The sequence below is a fragment of the Betta splendens genome, chromosome 17, assembly GCF_900634795.4.
Source record: "Betta splendens chromosome 17, fBetSpl5.4, whole genome shotgun sequence".
NCBI lineage: Eukaryota > Metazoa > Chordata > Actinopteri > Anabantiformes > Osphronemidae > Betta > Betta splendens.
The window spans coordinates 9,730,881-9,750,328 of NC_040897.2; the positions used below are offsets into that span (position 1 = coordinate 9,730,881).

At 48.2% G+C, this 19,448-nt stretch overlaps 1 protein-coding gene across 5 annotated transcripts in view; it reads right to left on the reverse strand.

The window, feature by feature from the left end:
* Positions 1-618: 618 nt before the first annotated feature.
* Positions 619-19,448, reverse strand: part of LOC114844912 (dipeptidyl aminopeptidase-like protein 6) — a 45,343-nt gene continuing 26,513 nt past the window's right edge. For all 5 annotated transcript variants that reach the window (XM_029132601.3, XM_029132602.3, XM_029132598.3 and 2 more), the window contains 25 exons: positions 13,997-14,111; positions 12,641-12,739; positions 10,564-10,658; positions 10,414-10,488; positions 10,281-10,333; positions 10,113-10,194; positions 7,137-7,257; positions 5,026-5,180; positions 4,748-4,845; positions 4,546-4,672; positions 4,432-4,470; positions 4,249-4,356; positions 4,078-4,169; positions 3,937-3,984; positions 3,750-3,862; positions 3,137-3,184; positions 2,954-3,052; positions 2,810-2,879; positions 2,459-2,653; positions 2,321-2,375; positions 2,144-2,246; positions 1,998-2,053; positions 1,810-1,882; positions 1,639-1,712; positions 619-1,220 (listed from right to left, as the gene is read on the reverse strand). In XM_029132601.3, the coding sequence (XP_028988434.1) occupies positions 1,074-1,220; positions 1,639-1,712; positions 1,810-1,882; positions 1,998-2,053; positions 2,144-2,246; positions 2,321-2,375; positions 2,459-2,653; positions 2,810-2,879; positions 2,954-3,052; positions 3,137-3,184; positions 3,750-3,862; positions 3,937-3,984; positions 4,078-4,169; positions 4,249-4,356; positions 4,432-4,470; positions 4,546-4,672; positions 4,748-4,845; positions 5,026-5,180; positions 7,137-7,257; positions 10,113-10,194; positions 10,281-10,333; positions 10,414-10,488; positions 10,564-10,658; positions 12,641-12,739; positions 13,997-14,111 (2,340 nt within the window). In that variant the 3' untranslated portion in view covers positions 619-1,073. The remainder of the gene's footprint in view (positions 1,221-1,638; positions 1,713-1,809; positions 1,883-1,997; positions 2,054-2,143; positions 2,247-2,320; positions 2,376-2,458; positions 2,654-2,809; positions 2,880-2,953; positions 3,053-3,136; positions 3,185-3,749; positions 3,863-3,936; positions 3,985-4,077; positions 4,170-4,248; positions 4,357-4,431; positions 4,471-4,545; positions 4,673-4,747; positions 4,846-5,025; positions 5,181-7,136; positions 7,258-10,112; positions 10,195-10,280; positions 10,334-10,413; positions 10,489-10,563; positions 10,659-12,640; positions 12,740-13,996; positions 14,112-19,448) is intronic.

Sequence of the window (19,448 nt, forward strand, 5' to 3'; positions counted from 1 at the left end):
ACATAAAGACTTGACCAATAGAAGATTTATACACTTTGTACATCAGCTGACTAGAAACCACTGACGATACGAACAGAACATGAGTCAAGCCACTTAACACACAAGTCAAAGAAAAACTCAGCCGTTACCTCATCCGCTGCAGGTAAATACACTGGTTTTGCAAACTAAACATTCTTTACATTGTCAGTATAACACCATCTTTCACAATTACTTTGTCTTCAAGTCTTCGCTTGTTTTGTGATCAACTGTGTCTTACGTGCGTCTAACTTCACAGTCTGGTTTCGCGTTGACAGAATGCACAGATGAAGCCTATTCATATTTACTCCTCTGTCATGTGGGCTTGTAATGAACATTTCACCCACAGTAAGGCACAGTGACAAAAGGAACCAGTTGATTTAGAGTCTTGGAAAAGTGACAACGATTGCATTTCATCTTTGCACTGACGCATGATTGTTTTTTTGGGAGTACATCACAAGTTAAACGTGGCCTAGTTCTGAAAAGTATCGGACCGATGGAACCAGAAACCCACTCGTAGACAAGGTACAACTGTGAGACACTGAACAGAGAAACAAGTAGCAGTAATCATACTCATGAACACAATAATCAGTAAGTTGGGGGGGGGGGGGGGGGGGGGGGGGTGACCAGAAACTGGCAGCCTTTAAAAAGTAAAACGTCAGCATAATGAACTGATCGTCACACAGATATTTTGTTCTGCAAAGCGATTGATTAATGTGTCTGGTTCGGAATTAGAGCCACATTACTCACTGGATGTTATGTTAATCCTCTATTTGTCCAGCAGAGGGCGCGCGAGTCCAGTTATTCCAACGCCAGAGGGACATGACTGCTGCGTCTGCGCCAAAGTCATCGTCTTTCACGCTGGCTTCCTCATCAGCAGCCAGCACGAGATGAGGACGGGGGGTGGGGGGTGCAGGCTGACGTCCCTTTTGCACATGCAAGTGCTGCAATTCAAAGTAGAGCTATAATCAGACTGGGTGGGAGGTGGCAAGGTGTCCATCTGTTGCATATTGTGCTGTAGTAGTGCAGGCGGGCCGGGGCTGCTCCCGTCAGCACGTTTAACTGTTGTCCTCGTCCTCGTCCCGCTGCTCGTCCGTCGGCGCCTCCGGAACCCGGAAGCACTCCTCGAAGAAGTTGACCAGAGACTGGCTCAGGTGCTGCTGCGTCCCATCGCCGTGGAGGAAGTGGCCCTCGTCCGGGTAGATCTGCGGAAACGTTCAAGTGGAGCGGAGGCATTTCCAGTTTTAAAGGGCTCCATCAATAATCGAGCGCCCTCAAATTGCTTTCGCTGAACAATAGTCTGCTTTAGTCAAGTCTGTCTCACCTCCACTCGAAAACCGACAATGAAAACTCTTCAAACTGCTCAATAAAATAAAGCATATGTGTAAGATTTTGTAAGAAACCTGTCGCCCTTCAAAGACCTTTGTAATAAAAAGCTTTGCACCCACGTTGAGTGACAGGTAAATCTTCTAATAGCTGGAAAAAAAGGCTCTTCAGTTAAGCCAGGCTTTAAAAGATTATTTGAAAATTAATTCCTGTTCTGTCATTTCATCGCCTCATAAATAGAAGCGCGTCCTTAGAATATCGAGACCTTTTACAGCGCGAGTCTGTTGCGTCTCTCACCTGTAGAGTGTAGTTGGCCTTCTCGCTGATTAAATGGTTGATAAATTTGGCCGTGTGCTGGAAGTGAACTTTCTCTGCGGCGGCGGAGATAAGATCGGAGTCATAAATCAGACATCAGTCGCCGTTAAGCGGCGTTTTACCCGTATTGAGAGGCAAACATGCGTCTGCTACCGTCAGCGGTCGGGTGAATTATCAAGTAGCGCTTCTCCTGGAGTTGGCCGGCCCTGTGCGCTAAATTCGCCGCCTGGAAGGAAAGACAGGAAAAAAAAAAAAGATCCACTGTGTCGTCGGCGACGTCATCATAATAATGACCCTCAACTCCCATCGCCAGCCAAACGCCACGGTGACAGGGGAATTACCGTATATACTCGAGAATCTGTCCTCGAGCCGAGGTAGCGTTCGGAAAACGCAGACGCTGCAAAGTGGGAAGAGGACAAAACGTATTAGAAAGATGTGACTTTAAACATGAGGCCGTGTTAGATGGGAAACATCCTCCGTGCTTTACCGTATAGCTCAAAGTCTGTAATGGGCGACACCGCTGTCCCACATTTCAGCTGAGTAAACTCTTTAGAGCTCAGAAGCATCGTTGCTAAATAGCCTCCATACCCCTGAACACAGAGGAGACAGATTGGTTAATTGGACCGTGCGACATCATCCCAGAAGCCTCCGAGCTCGTCCTCACCTTTCCGTAAACGCCCATCCGATTCTTATCAATATACGGCTCCTTGGATATGAACCTGAAAGTCAGAGAGAAAACGCGTGAAAGTCCGAGGGGCGGCGCCGACGCGGGCCGTGCTCGCGGCTCGGCGGCGGCGCCGACCTGAGCGCCTCCAGCTGGTCCCGCTCCTCCAGCTCGCCCAGCCGCCGCCGCACCTTGTGGAGGAGGTTGGTGCCCTGGAAGCCGCTGCCGTGGCCGTCGAAGCGGATGACGACGGCGCTGAAGCTGCTCACCAGAACCGTGGCCCAGTCCACCTGGAACTGCTCCGTCACCATCTGGCCCCCGGGCGTCCCGTCCCTGAGGAACACCGGGAGCGGGAGTGGGCAGATTTTAGCAACGTGTCATCAAATACAACTATGTTATTGTGATGAAATGTAACAACTTATCAAATTTTAACGTCTTTTTTTTAAATTCTAGGTATCATTAGTATTATCCCATCGTGCTCACGCTTACACCAGCAGCAGCAGCGGGTAGTGGGCCGTGTCCATGAACCCGGCGGGCTTCAGGATCTGCATGGTCAGAGCTGCAGCACACGGGACACAGTTAAACGCGCCGCACGCCGGCCGCAGCGCTACTCGTCTCAAACGAAGCACGTACTGTAGTCGTCGATGGTGATGGTCTCGTACTGCACTCTGGGCATCTGCATGCTGTGGTACGTGTCGTTGGCCAGTTTGTTCGTCTCCACGTCCACCACCTCTGCGGTTCAGGCAGAAAGCACCCGTTTAAGACTCAGCGCGACGGACCGGGAGTCAGTGAACGCAGCGCGGAGGCGGCACTCACTCTGTTTGTCCTCGGTTCTGTACACGGCCACGCTCGGAATGTCTGGACCTGCAAAGAGGTTAACCAGTAAAAGCTCTTTGAATGATGTGTAAAAAAAAAAAAAAAAACTGACAAAAGGCTGAAACGGCTCCTTCAAACCAGGGAGAGTCTACAGTGTTTGATCTGAATCAGGCCTCTCCGGCGGCTCCCCACTTAATCACCTACTTCCGTCCCATGAGGGAGCAACTTATTGTTTCACAGTAGAGCTACTCTCCAAAGATCCAATTAATGAACGGAGCCACTGGCACTGTTCCCTCTCTGGAGCGGACCTGAACAGATCAGCGTCCATGGAAACTGTGTTGCTGCTGGAGCCGAAAGGACAAAAACAGAGGGACGGAATGACTGCGGTTCTCCGGGGAACGAACACACACACACACACACACACACACACACACACACACACACACACACACACACACACACACACACACACACACACACACACACACACACACACACACACACACACACACACACACACACAGTGCCAGCAGCTCCGTGAGGTTTCAGATCATCCACTGATTCCATTAAAGCTCTCCATCTGTAAATGGGCTTGGGGGTCGCGGGCGCTCACCTTTGCAGTGGAGCAGCAGGAACTGCATGTTGTGGCTGAAGGACACGTCCACGTAGCCGCACTTGAACTCGCAGGACAGGCAGCAGCGGTTGAACGGCGGGATGGTGTCGGCGCTGTGGGACGAGTCGCCCGCCATTAGCTTACTGCGCCGGCGGCGCGGCTAACGTGTCATAGAGGCCCACCGTACCTGTACAGGTGCCGCCGCTTGGGGTCGTCCTCGGTGCTCAGGAAGTATCTGAAACATCCGCACGTCAGCGTCACAAGTCTAAAGCGCCCGTTTTTTTTTTTTTTAAAAAAACACCAGCCCAGATGTGCAGGCGGCGCTCACATGAGGTTCCTCTCGTGGCTGTAGGCCAGGATGCGGGTGACGTCCCAGTCTCCGGACGTCAGGGACTGGAGAATGTCCGTGCTGCTGTTGGGCTGGAAGAGAGCAACACAGAACACCAGTAAATAGTCTGGGCCGAGCCTTTAGACGGACAGTCCTGCACGTAGCCACCACCATTGACGTTGACATGGAGATGTGGAAAAACTTCCCCCTCCCGCCCTGAGGGATCGCTCTGGTGAAGAAGAACTTGTGTCCGTCCCGAGAGAAGAGGGGCGCTTCGTTCTGCACACGGGGGGAGAAGGAAGCGTCAGCGCGTGGGAACGTGGCTCTAAAACGCTCAGACGAACCGCCACGTACCTGCCGGTGCAGCCAGCTCTCACTCTCGTCCTCTTGTTTCTGAAAAGTTAGCAAACGCCCACAGATTTACACGAAGGCCCAACAAAAGGCGTTTTATTAATCAGCGCGTCCCACCTTGATGCAGACTCCGGTCGTGGCTTCGCACAGAGTCAGGATGGAGTTGTTCTGGGCTCGGTTCAGCCAGTTGACGGCCAGCTTGGTGCTGGTGGCCCATTTCACCATGGTGATGTAATACTCCCTCCTGAAAAACAAGGCGTTGGCAACACATCAGCGCCCGTCGCGTCCTCCCAGGCTTCGCGCGCGGCTCGCCGCTCACCCGATCCGCGGGTCGTCGGGCTTCTTCATCGCCACCGTGTGCAAGGGTCCGTTGAGGCTCACCACCGACAGGTGCACTACAGGGTTTTCCTCCCCGGCCTGCAGGGGCCAAGGGGACACAGGCGACAGGTCAAACATAAACAAGCTCAAAATCTACTGTTTATGTCCAAGCATCGTTCAGACCCAACATTTATTTAAACCGATAAAACATCCCAGTACCACCAATATCTTTGTGTAATAACATCGAGGTGATGGAGTTATCGGCTGAACTCGACTCGCCTTCGGGTAGCGGTACTCCAGGCTGCCCGGGTACGGCGTTCCCGTGAAGAAGGGGACCTCCATCCTGGGGACCAGCGAGTCGTTGATGGTCATGTACGCCAAGCGCAGCCCGTCTGGGGACCACCAGTGAGCTATGTGGGTCTGCAGGATCTCCTCTGAAGAACAACAACCATAAGAAACTGTAGTGTTTGAAATGAAAAATGGATTTGGCTGAGATGAGCCTCCTTTTCGGTGTTTTCTGCGACTACTTTGATATTTATAAGCCAAGAGCAAACAAAAATACTACTAATAGAACAAAACGACAGTCTGTTTCGTGTTTATTGATTTCCGCCCACCAGGGGGCAGTAGAGCTCCACCGCAGTAAACGCTGGCCAACACCAACCTAACAATAGACTTTTGAAGGAAAATGATCAACCTTGCTCTACATTGATAAGGACTTTGATTAGCTTATCGTTGATGTTGCCTGGCTATGAAAATATTTCCTATTTTAGTGACTACTGAAGTCTGCTGTAATGGGGTCAGAGAGGGCGAAGGAGCCCATTCAACGTTGAATTGCCAACAGATGATTGAGTTCTCTGTCCAAGATAAACTAGTTTGCTGCAGTGGGGATTTTCAAGGCCTTGAGAAAAGCCTTGAGAGGCACAACATGAAATTAATCATAGTTTTTAAGGGGTGGGGCGTTTTTAATGAAACTCATTGAATTCTGCTGGTATTTTAACACAAAAGGATCAAAATCAAATCATTTGCATTTCCTTCAACAGATGTAAAGAAAGGTTTGTTCTCAACGGAAATCCTACACACCTGCACACATACACGATCAAAGATGAAGATAAATCATATCCTATGAAAACAGCACACGACAGGAGACGACTGATTCCCACTTCAATCCATGTCTTGACTGCACTGCCGAAGCTTCACTATGACAACTGAGGAATAATTATTTGTAGTGATCAACATGAAAGCCTTTCAGATATGATTGTGCTGTTCAAACCCAGAGGACTGGATTTGATACAGCAGCTGTCAGTCCACTGTGTGAAATATTCTATTAGTCCTGAAAAGCATCTAAATGATATGATGCTCTAACGTCAATGAAAACTGAAATAAGTAGATGCCTTATGCAAGATCTGAAATTATATCATATAATAATAATTACTTATTTTACTTATAACACCTTTAACCAAACTTCCACCAAACTACGAAGTCTCTCCAGAACAAAACCCTGGCAGCACCGTAGGCACTGTTTGTAGGACACGTTGGCTACATGATGTCTGCTTTGGTGCGACGGCCTGTTATTCATCGATAAATCCACGGAACATAGTGGGAAAACACAGCAAGGCAAATCTTTCCTCAGCGCTGAATGTGGATTACCCCTTTCATGTTATGTTCTGTGTCTGGGACAAAGAAATAATCCCATTAATGGAAAAGCGATTAGAGGCGGCCTTGAAGCAGTTCATGCACGGTAACAGATTTCTGCCGTAATAACTGCCTTTCTGCAGCTACATTGTACAATTACAGCGCAGTTATTATCCCCAAGCACCATTTAAAAAAAGGGAGTAATTAAAACAAAGGCAGAAATAGAAGCTGCAGCTCATTGGGAAAGACAGCTATAAACCTCATGTTTAGTGAATACACAGGTGAATACCAGGTCTTGAATGTAGGAGTGTATCTGTAAACAAAGCCATATTTAAGTAGAGTCTAATTGGAATGTCAGTCTTACATATGAAGCAATCAGAAATATGCCTCGTATTAAATTACAAGTATGCTGGCATTTGAACATCTGCTAAATGAGATTGCAGCGCTGCCGACATGAATTAATTAAGAGTTGCCGCAACACAAAGACGGAGCTTTGGGACGCGGGGGGAGGGGGGGGGGGGGGGGGGGGGGGGGGGGGGGGGGGGGTTGAAACGCAGCCAGCTGTGCCCCGTCCTAATGGAACCGCGCTCGCACACAGCCAGCGCGCCTCGGGGACGGGGGGGCGGAGGGGTCACGAGGGCGGATCCACCTGATCTGAGCCCACGGCAGCCGGTCAGACCGGGTCTGCCTGGTTCCGAAGAACACTCATCGCCCACTACAGCTCCGCAGAGGACTCCTGAGCAATAATGAGGCCTCACCCTCGTAGAGCCAGTCCGCCAGGCCGTTGAAGACGACTCCCTCCTGACCCGTGGACACCAGGCGGATCGTCCGGCTCTCCACCGTCGACTTGTAGTAGATGTTGTTTTCAAATATGAAGATCTGCAGCGGAGGAGAGCAGAACAGTGGCCGCCGTTAGCCTCCGCGGCGCTTAGACCCTCAATGTCCCGCAGCGCAGTGAGCAAACGTTTCTTCCCGTCCACGGGGAAAGACGTTAAACCACACACTTGTAGGTCTTTATCACAACGGGGCTTCATCTTAATCCAGACGGACGCCAGCTCCCCACTCGAAGACACTCAAAAGCTCATATGTTCAGTCTCACAATCTCCATGAGCACCACATTAACATATATTAGAGCTGTGTGTTTCTAATCAAAGCACTAGAGCTGACCAGGGCCCTGCACACACACACACGCACGCACACACACACACACACACACACACACACACACACACACACACGCACACACACACGCGCGCACACACACACCTTTGAAAGCATAAACAACCACAATTCGAAGGCTTTCAAATTGCCATCGCGAGAGCCAACGCGGAGAAAAGACATGTCTCCTTTAGCTCCGCTGTGGAGAAAATCAAAGTTTCATATTGTGGGATCAACATCTGAGGAAAACAGATCAATGCGAGGCTGCAGAGGAGCGGAGCGTTTGGGAAATGCTGCAGAAACACCACGAGATAGAAATGTCAGCGGGTGCTTCAAGAGACCCACGTAAACATTTAATTATCAGAACTCTAATTATTAGTAATTGTACCTTGACTGAAGAGCTGCCTCAAAGCCTCTACTCCACTGATTAAGTGACAGTGCATACGGAGTCAAAAGGACTCATTAAAGGCAGGGAAGCTAATCCTGCATTTGGTGCTAAATGATCCCCAGCGGCCTCAGATAACTGGAATAATGTGTAAACATGTGGTAATGCCTCTATTTATTCCTTTTCAAGAGTGAGCGGGAGGAAAGGGAAGCAGCGAGTCCTTTCAAAAGGTTGGAGAGATGAAAGCGGTAACATCAAAGCGACCTGTGGCGTTTGAATAGCGGGGCTCATGTCTGAGTGCATACAGCGCGTGTTCCCCACTCCTATATTAAATATCACGCAGCTCTGGTCCATAAACCCTCTAAACTCTCCTCCGCCTCCTCGTTTGTATCCGCGTAACCTCCTTGTGTGTGTGTGTGTGTGTGTGTGTGTGTGTGTGTGTGTGTGTGTCTCACAGTGATTGCTTGTGAGGGGAGTTTCCCGGGAATCGTCTCCCTTCACTTCTCGCCGCCCGACCCGACGCCTCGAACAAACAAATCCCGCTGATGATTAATTGCTCCGATCCTGATAAAGTTAATGGGAATAATTGTAGCCGGTGGAAAATATAACACAGCCGACGTCTCCGGGTGACACGGGGCAAAGGACAGGAGCCGATCTCATTCTTCTGTTCATTAAATCACACACGGCGCTACAGGAACAGCCTCGCCAACAGAACCATCAGGTACAGCATTACAATATGCAAATTAATCAGCATCCTTCCCTCGGGTAGGAAAGTCTCGCCGCACACTTGAAATGTTAATATTTTCCCACGGCAACGTATCTGTAATTGGTGCAAAGGAGACGATAAAAGCAATTATGTACTGTAGGAAGACGGGACTTTGAACGAGCAGGTGGTGAAACGTGCGGCGTCGGAGCCGGACGTAAACGCATCGGAAGCTGATAATGAAAGCGGTTCTGCGTCAGGCGAGACAATACAGCGGCAGATTATCCAGGCATCCCATTTCAAGCCCATTAAAAAGTACAGGGCATCATTTAGAATTTTGCTGTTGACACACACCATCAACAACCAGAAGCAATAATGTGTCTAAACGTTCTCGTCTGTGCTCGTCTGTCTCTGTCTAAGGAAAAAAAGCATTCTGAAATGAGGAGGCAAATGTAACTGCAGCACATCTGCAGGGGAGTGCGTGCACTGATCCACATCTGGTTCCTCCTTCCCTTCACCAGACGTCTCCCTGGATGTTCGCACCTTAACGATGACGTCATCGGCCTCCAGCCAATCGCCCGGCTCTGCGTGCTTTACACAACATTACACCAATGCAACACAATCACATTTCTGATGCTAAACAGAGTTTGTCACTGTGTTGTTAATGGACAAGCTGACAGACGGCTCCAAAATAAACCATTTGGTCCAAGTTAGTCATGTTTTCTGATGCACCAGAAGAAAACATAACATTTAAGAGACCTTCATGTCCGCTCGTAATAATGTACGTCCCAAAATTACTTTGGAAAAAAACATAAGACGTGAGTCACACATTAAGCACTTGGACAGACAAAATAACTACAAATAATAGGACGCACATCATGTTCAGTACCTGACCTTCTCCGAAGTTTATTAAAAACCATGTTGTGCTGACTTTACCAATAATGGTTCACTCTCGCGCGGGTGAATTGATAATGGCTTGAATTCTTCTATATTCTGCGGTTTTCCTGAGCAGCTCGTTACAAAGAAGCCACGAGAAAAAAAAAAGGGAGAATGGAGGGAAAATGTGTTGAATCGAATCCAATCCAAGGACTCCAGCTGCCGCTTTACTACAATCGTTCCTGTACAGTTGAGCTGTTCCAAACAAACACAAGGCCTTTGGTAAACACGTACAGTAGCTGCTTTGTCTTTCTACAAATCCAACGTGCTGTTGTGCCGGACACACACGCACACGCACACGCACACACACACACACACACAGTCGAGGCCTCAGGTTGTGCCACTGAGCCGCCATCTGCCGCTGGCGCCCACAAACTCGTGGCTTGTGAAAGGAAAAGTCATTTTGTGTGACTCCCACCGCCACCAAAGCAAATAAAAGTCGCATTAGTCCTTTAATGTGACCATTACAGTCCACACAAGGCGAAAAGCTTGACTGTTCCACCCTCAAACAGCCACAGATCCCTCCCGTGCCGCCATGCACGCCTTCCTTACCAGCTGCTGACCTTTGGACCCCCATCCAGCAAACTGAAGCACCGTGTCATGCACCTCGGGGGGGTTCAGAGCCCACGTTTGCCTGGAGAAACAGGAAGCAGGAGCACGGTCACGTTCGAGGTCGGGCATCAGAGGAGGGAGAAAAGAGGCAGCAGAGGTCTGTCTTACTGTGTCACAAGGCTGTAAATAATGTACTTGGCCACGTAGGAGTGTTGGTAGATCTGTGGAGACAAAAAGCATCACAATCGAGGAACAGAACATTTAGGCTCCTGTGGTTCGGGGCCCAGAGGCGTGCGCTCACCGGTTTGACCTCGAAGGCGAACAGCACGTACTGCATGTCCGGGGACACCTGGTACTTGGCAGCGCGGGACCGGTCCTGGATGGGATCAGAAACACAGCCCGTCACAGACGGCGAGCGGAGCCGCTGCTCCGGGATCGGGGGGCTACTCACAAACAGCTGACTCGGCACCACGACGGTCCTGTGGCCGGTGGCGAGGCTGAGGTTGACGACGTCGCCGTCGCGCGTGCGGTACAGAAGCTCGTTGTCTATTAAAAATAATAATAATATAATAAATAAATATAAATTATAATCAGAACAGGAGTCAGACTGTAGCGTAATGATGGCAAATAGTGACATCATCAACATCTGGCTACCGAGCGAACAGGTAGCGCTTGTGAATATACACTCATGTTTTCTCTCCAATAGAAATCAGTGTGAAGGTCAAACCATTTGTCTTTGGAGCCGAGTGTGAGCGAGAAACTCGGAGGTGAGTTGAAAGACTACTGAGGCAAGCGGTGATCAAAGAGCAGCGGGGATCAATTACATGCCGCTGTGGATGGAGCCCGCGAAATATTGATGAGCTCTACTGAAGTATGAGGCGATCCCATCGGACGTCTTATTAGAAGGTCATTAGAGCCAAATGGGAGCTGATTGCATTAGCCCGACTGACAGGACGCAATGTCACACAATTGATTGCTGGCGTTTCATCAGGTGCCGAGGACGTTTTCATTACGGCCGCGAACGAAGGGCACGGAGAGGCGGGAGCTGCGCTAATTACATGTTAATAAGCCGCTAACGGCGCGGGAGCACACGTGTGAGGTCAGCGCGTCCGTCAGGTTACAGACGCGGCACATGAGTCGGGCTGCTCAAACGTCGCTTCTCTCCGGTTGTGGTTTAGTCACAACGAACCCCGACGAACACCAGAAGCAGATGACGCACTTGTTTTTGTGGCTCTGAGGCAAAATTCGCTGAGACAATGAAATCAATAGGTTCTTGTTTGCTAAAGTTGAAGACAAGCTTTAATATTTTTTGCGAGCTGCTTTTTATTCAGTCCCGAGGGGAATAAGTTTTGTGTGGTCAGATTTTAGACGACCTGCGACACTGACACTGGGCACCGTCTGAACCACTTCCTACACAAAGACACGCCAGATAGGACGACTCCTGCTCGTCTGGCTTATTGGCTGCGTACGTGTATTATCATTTCAGCGGCTCCTGCACGTGGAGGCTCCTGGAGCCCAATCTTCTTTTCTAGCTCTAAAACATTCGAAGCATCTCACTGTTCTCTCTCTCTGCAGGATCATAATGTAACTCTGTTACTCTACCTCCTAAACCAAGGATCGTCTATCAGAAACAACTTCTCTGATCAACAGAGAATTTTTTTCCTATTGTGTTTCTCTGAAGGACATAATATACAGATATACTGCATTTGATCCGAGTACTTTTCCTGGCGGACACCAGGGGGCAGAGTCCAGCCTGGCTCCAGAGCCCACAGCTACGCCAGGCTCCAGAACACTATACATCTGCTACGCAGCAGGCTGAACATGTTCAAACGGAGCTTCAGGTTGTGGTTCAGCTGTTTACAGATACAGAAAAAAGTGAGCAGAGTCATTATCACATAGTCATTACTGCTGCGAGGAGGCTGCGTAAAGAGCTAATTGATGGCAAATACTTGAAGGGTGTCTGAGGCTCTCGCAGCTGAAAGTCTAAGAGTGTATTGTGTAGCGTTCAGGAAGATGCCATTAGCGACAGAGAGGAAGGCTTGTCTCCCAGTAGAGAAAACACTTGTTTGCTAAAGAAGGAGACTGGAAACAAGGAAAAATGTATTATTTGTCTGTCCTTTGATTTAATCTTTAAATCTTCTCCCATCTAAATACTTCAGGAATCAAGTAACATCAAGACTTTTAATGCCTGAGATGTTTGAGAGGTTTGCTTTATTTTGTAGAACATTTAATTTTATTTGATCATATTTCATCTCATGTTTAAACATCAGTCAAACTCCTTGATTAAATGGCTTCATTCATATTCATATTTAAAAGGCTGTTCTTGTAAATTCCAAAAAGAAGCGTTGTCGTGTTATTCAACATTTTATTTTCAGACCTCCAGAAATGTGACAAAGCCTTTTTTTTGCACTGCAATGTTGCAATATGTTGCAATGAGACCCCCCACCGCCATTTATTTATTCAGACGTCCCCGTGGGAACAACACGGGCGACAGAGGAACCGAGGGCGCGTCCTCGCGGCGCACTCACCGCTGAGCCATTTGGCGTCTGGGTCGTGGATGCGCAGGTCTGGGCTGAACACGTCCTCTGTGGTGACTTTCTTCTTGAGGGCCAGGCTTTCGTCTTCACCTGCCGGGAGCGTCGGAACAAACAGTCAATCATTAGAGGTTTTGTCTTAGCTGCTTTGCTCAGAGCCTCGACCGCCGTCTCTACGTTGGCTGCCATTCAACGAGGCTCCATCGATCGTTTCCAGCTGCTTCGTCAGCAAAGCTCCACCTGACAGGCGGGTGGACGCGCGCGGGCCTGGACGCCCGCGACGTCCGGCGCACCTTTGCGCGGGAAACACGTTCGTCTGGCGCTGTCACGGCTCCCACTGTGCGCTGACAGACGCGGCGGCGGGATCTGAGCGTGTAAATATCACATCAGACGTTGTCAAGTGTTTATCGACTTGAGGAAGCGGAGGAATTCTCCCGGCCGGCGAAGGAGCCGCGGAGCGAGGCTAAAAAAAAAAAAAAAAAAGCCGATTTCAAGCACGTGGCCAAATGGGATGTTTGACGCGGTGCCAATCTGACGAATGGCCGGAGCTATTACTGCATAATCATCTACATTAAGCAGATAATGTCTGAACGGCATTAGACATTAAAGGGCCCATTACCTAGCGAGCGGATGAGCCTCGTCTCAATGGAAAACGCGTGCGTGTCATCCGTCGAATCCCGCTCCCGCCGAAAGGTCATCGAATTAAAGCTCGTCTGTGAGGAAGATGAATCCCGCTACCTTTAAAATCCAAAAAACCCTCGTTCTAATGCGACGTGCAGCAGCGAGATGTTTACCCAGAGCGTCCCGGAGTTCTTGCGCCCGTTTGTGTCCCGCGTCTGTTTACCGCTTTGTGCATGTTGATGCGTTCAGCTGGAGACACGGAGCCGAACGCGCTTAAACATTTCTCCTAATAAAATAATCATTGGAGAGGAAGGCGCATCCTTGGCAGAGCTGCCGTCTCTGGGTTTCATCCCAGATGAAAAATGCCTCGCTGTTTCCAGTTTTTAAGTCAAGGCGATGCAGAAGTAAGTGAATATTGTATTGTTATTGCTTCTATAGAAGCGTCATGATTTATATTTCACTTGTTTGTGCATTTGTTGTGGTAGGGTTTTGTTTCCAGCGAAGGTTAACTGAACAAAAAAGAGAAAAACTGTTACTAATAGTACAAAATTAAGTTTTAAACACAGATTGATGTTTTCTCATCGATCAAATGTGCAACCTCTACACATGAACTGGGACCAGTGGTGAGTGTTGGCCTCCGCACTGGCATCTCCACCACCTGGAGCCTCCACACATTTACTGCCCTCAGTCAATAGGATTCATATGATACATGTGACTCGTTGTACGTACGCGGGGTCAGCAGGATGACGGAGGTGACGATCAGGGAGCAGATGACGAGGATGACCAGCAGGGCAATGGCGATGCCTTTCCAGTTCCTCTGCGGCGGAGCGCTGCCCACCAGGTCCTGCAAGACGCCACACATTAAGCGTGCACCAGATCCATCCGAATCCAATGCTGGAGCAACGAGCCCAGCAGATGGTAGATGGGTTAATTAGCCACACACACACACACACACACACACACACACACACACACACACACACACACACACACACACACACACACACACACACACACACACACACACACACACACACACACACACACACACACACACACACACACACACACACACACACACACACACACACACACGGAGTTAAAACCTCGGAACGGAATCTCTCATTTACTCCCAGGTTTCTGCCACGCTCACATTCATTCTTTTCACATTTCAATTCACACCTTTGTGTTTTCAGCCGTTCAAAGCATGTGCCTACACAGATAAACTATGCTTTTAACGTGCTCGATCTCAATATGTCCAAGATGAGATCTCTCACGCGTGCATTCACTTCGCGCACCCACTGTCTCAGCGCAGCCTGCATCACAGCAACGCAAATCAATAGCGCAGACAGTGACTACACAGAGGAGCAGCAGGTACATCAATACGCTGATTTATTGCAGCGCGGGGAAGAATTTTCACGATAAAAAGGTGCTCAGACATAGTTTACTGGGTTCATAAGATATTAATCTCCAGCGTTATCATCCTCTAATATGGGAGGACATGCTGCTGGAGCTGCCTTTGATGTAAACATCTCCTCAAACCCCATCAGACGCTCAAACAGATGCAGATAAGACCTTCTGCTTTTTCTGGGTCCCAACGAAGCGCTCGGTACCAGGCGGCGGCTGGATGCCTGCATCATCACACCTCGACGCCCGCCGGGGAGGCGCCAGTAAATAATTTGCCACCTGTGACAAACCCACGGCTGCGTTTTAACCTTTCCTTTACGGCAAAACGCTCATTGAAGCCAGTGGACACGGCCCAATGTTCCCTAAAGAAAGAAAGGATAATAACTATTCTTTAGAAACTTTGGACTTTAGTGATGAAGAGCTCGTTCAGGCAGACAACTTGTTTCCACATATCTACATTTACTTAAAGGGTAAATCAATGTATTTATAACCTAGACCCAAACACAGCACCATTCATTTTTTAAAAGAGGCCTTTTTTGTCTCCTACAATCCACTGTTATTAAAATGTCTCAGCTCTGATTGCTTCATTCCTGCAGAATGATTTATCCCTGTGTGAGGCGCAGAAACAATTCTCCCACCTACTCGAGGAGCAGCGAGCGCGCGGCTTTAAACTCGGCCTGAATTCACTGTCATAAAATCTATGAAAATCCTCACGCGCTCTTTGTTTGCGGCAAATTAACGCCCCGAAGGCCCGACTTGGCGCCTGCTTTTCCCGCGCGCCGCCTCTCGACACGACCGCGCTCTGGATGTTGACCTTTCCTGAAATCCCGCCTCTCGGCGGCGGTCGGGGCGCGGGGAGCCTCTACGGGCCGTCTGCACTGAGCCGTCTCCGCCGCCGCTGAGCCAGTAACAACGGAACCCACGGACACGCGGGCGCGGCGTTGTCGCGCTCGTCTCTGCCGTCTAAACGAACCTTTTGACAACTTAAAGGGTAGAAAAAAGAAGAATAAAAAACCCCACGGGGAGAAGCGGCGAGATTTGTTGCATTCTCGTTCTATTTCCAGACAATGGGGCTAAAAGAATGAAGCATCTCCTAAGGTCAGGCTTCTTTCATCCCCCGACTCTCCCACCCTCTAATCCTCTCTCCCTCCTACTTTGGCTTTGTCTAACCATCTCTTTGTCTCTGCGCTCACTGCTGAAGTGTGAAATGGATCTTTCCTGATCTCTGAGCACCTGGTTTCCAAGGGAACCAAGAGACTTGAATTTGCACTTAAGATGCTCCTGGCTGCTGTGCAGTACAGCGGGGACCAATATTACTGCGAGCGTCTTGTGGGAAATCTGCCGTGGGGCGCTCAGGATATTGACTCGGGACCCCGGCGACAAGACGCTCAAGTGGATATAGACGCCTGAAACAAAAGCGGAGCTCAGCCGGCTAATGACACCGGACACTTGACACACGATATACCACTCTGCTGTAATGTAGTCGTGGTCCGAGAACGGTCAAACCGGAGAGTGAAGCAGCAGCCTTCAGACAAGTGGTAAACTTTTCCTTCAGAACAGCATCAATAAATCATAGGCATTCATGAGAGAGATTAAGAATTCATGCCAACTGGCTTTTGGTTCATAGATAGCCTCTGTCTAGCCACAGTGTCTGTGTCCACTCTGGAAAATGTGGAGTGGAGTGGGGGGGTTACACTCAGGAGACAAAGGAAGTCTGATGAGGAGACGGAGGCGGGAGCGAACTAGAAACCAAATCAGATACGCATAGAGTGTATGTAAGTGAGTGGGAAATGAGATTAGTCTGCTTATAGTCAGTCGAAGTGAAGAAGGTGTAAAGTTGAATAAAAGCTTCTGCTGGATTTGATTCAATTCACAAGTGAGGATAAGACATTATTATTATTATTATTATAACAAAAGAAAAACAAGAAGCAGCACTTTTTGAACCCTTCACTGTCTGAGGCTGACTTTAACACCAAACAACTCATGGGGACATTTTTCCAGCAAAAACAAAATAAAAACCCATCAACCTCATATTTAATCTTCAGTCAATCATTCTAATAATACTTAAATCGATAAAGCAGCTAATCTATGGCTGTGACTCTTATTTTGAAAACAACACTCAGTTCTCAGCTTCATTAATCTCCTTAATCGGTTTCATATGAGCTCTGTCCTAGAGTATCGCCAGGACTTTCCTCATTGACACGTCCAGCCTTCTGCTTTGCTCCATAAACGCTGATCGTCTACAGTCTAAACACACGCCTGATGAACCACACTTTTGTCTCTGGGGCTTTAATTATCAGTGTCAAACTGCAGTTCCATGTTTTTGGTCACGTTCACAGTTTCAACAAGTAACACTTCCTTAGGACCCAATTACTTATAATCATAATAGCAGTGGTTGCATTTCCAAACGTTCACAAATCAGACCAATGTTAAATGATTCACGCCGCTGCTTGTGTGTCACTACATTTCACATACAGTGGACGGGAATGAATTATTAACCGTCTGATGAGATACGGCCTCTGTTCCACAGCTCGGACGCTTAAATCCATCCGTCCAGTCCGCTACAGGCTTCTGAACGTTGGCAAAGGCTAATTAAGTTACACCCGGTCGGCGGGTCTTATTTATAAATACCACGAGTGCTGCATCCGTCTTGCGTTACTGGACCGGACCGGGCGGCGCTGCCACAGAACCAGTCATGCGTGCGCTCGCTTGTTTAGCCTGAGATGTCCGTCCCTCACACGTACCGGACCGTTAGTACTGGTTAATACTTAACGGCACCGTTTGTCATGATGTTTATTGAACGTTCCTGCCTCTTGATGATGGCGAAGCAGCTCAGTCAGCATTTCTGTAGGGGTGTTTTTCTCTAGGCAACAAAAAAACAAAAAAAAAACAAACAAACAAAAAAAAACAGTTGATCTTGAAACGGGAAAAAAACTCAATGATTAGAAATAACAGTATAATAGAACTAGAACAGCAAGGCTAACTATAGAGGATCTGTGTGGCGCTATAATTGAAAGTGTATAGATTTCCTTGGAAGCCTTTCCTGAAGTTAATTGTTTGAAAGACTCCAGAGCGGACGCCATCGACAGGAGGGATCCCCATCCAGTCTGAGTAGATAAATGGAGCTCATGCTTCAGAGAATAATAGGTGATAACCTGCAGGAAGAGATCCATAATAGTGGGAAATGGGAGTTTTTTGACTTGGAAAAAAACAAGATGGAGATTTAACAAATCGTAAAAAAAAAAAAAAAAAAAAAAAAAAAAAAAAGAGAAAATAAACAAGGTAATGTTCAACCCCTGATGACTAACAGAAGTGTTTTCTCAGGGGATATGAATTGCTGCCTGCCTTTGGACAAAAAGGGACGCGGTATCTTTTAATCATCAGAAGAAAAACGGCACACAACAACACGACGGAAGCAGCGGGAAGTCGCCCTCCGCCGCTGATCTCTCCCTGTTTTTCGGTTTTTGATGAAAATGCCCTTGAATATTGAATTCATTTGAGTTAATGGAAAGATAAGAGACTTATTATCCTGTCGGGATAATTACATTTCTGCAGACAAAACGGATATCGCGCTGCAAATTTAATGGAGAAAAATCCCCAAAAGATTCAAAGTGAACTGATCCCGGCTCCGTGTTTTTAGAAGCGGGGTGTAGGTGTAGCCATCGCATGCATTTTGTAACGGGCCTTTTCATACTGCATGAGTCACTTTTTTTGATCCCCCTCCGTCTGGGTGGGGACTTTTTGTTTTAAATGACAGCGCTGCACAAGCCAACCGCCTTCAGATATGGGACAGAGCGAGAGCGGGTTCCATCCTGAACGAGACAATAACGCGAGGCAGAGATTACAGCAAATGGAAGAAAGGTGATCATAAATACCCAAGCAGGAAATAGCATAAAACAACAAAACTGTGAAGGGGAAACAGGAACGAGAGCGCCTCTATCACGGCTGCAACGCCAGAGCTTGTTGCAGCGCTGCTCCACAAAACAGCACGAGGGTGATGGCGTTTCAGATAAAGAAGCTGCACGATAATGGTTTTAATAATGAAGGCAGCAGAAGAGGAGAATACGACAACATAGGGATTGAACCTGCGCTCACGTTGTCCAGAGGCAGTAAAAGATCTCCACTGCTCAGCTGCATGGTCCTTCCTGTGCGAGGCTATACTGGACCTTCATCCCTCTGCATCATTAAAGCGCAGACACACAGGCTGCATTCACATCTGATAGAGATTTCCACCAAACAAGGCCACTGTTGGAGCCAGAGCATCTTTTATGAAGACTCCATCCAATGGGAAGTGATGCCATTTGTTCAAATTGTGAATAAAAGAAAAGACGTCAAGGTTGGCGACATAGTTTGAACACTGGTGTTGATTTAAATGACTGAATGCATCATATCCATGTATTGCATTTAGTGTATTATATGCTGTGTTGCGCTGAAGTTCATTGTTTGAAATCCAATTCCCTCGCAACCTTCAAATGAGCTCATGCTCCTTTTTGTCAGGAGCTGCTTAAAGATCTGCTGTCGACTCGGCGCTTCTACTTTCAAAAATGTATGAGTGGAACACACAAGCACACACACACACACAAAAAAAACACTACACCTAAAATATTCAAAAGGTACAGGCTTCATTGAAGATACAAAAAAAATATAGAGGCTCCTATGAAAGTAGACCAGTAGAAAGCGCCAATGATGAAGTACAGAAAACACAGCAGCTCTTTGACAAATATCAGATTTAATTGCATCCTGCGCCCGCGGTGGCGGTTCTGATGAACAACCT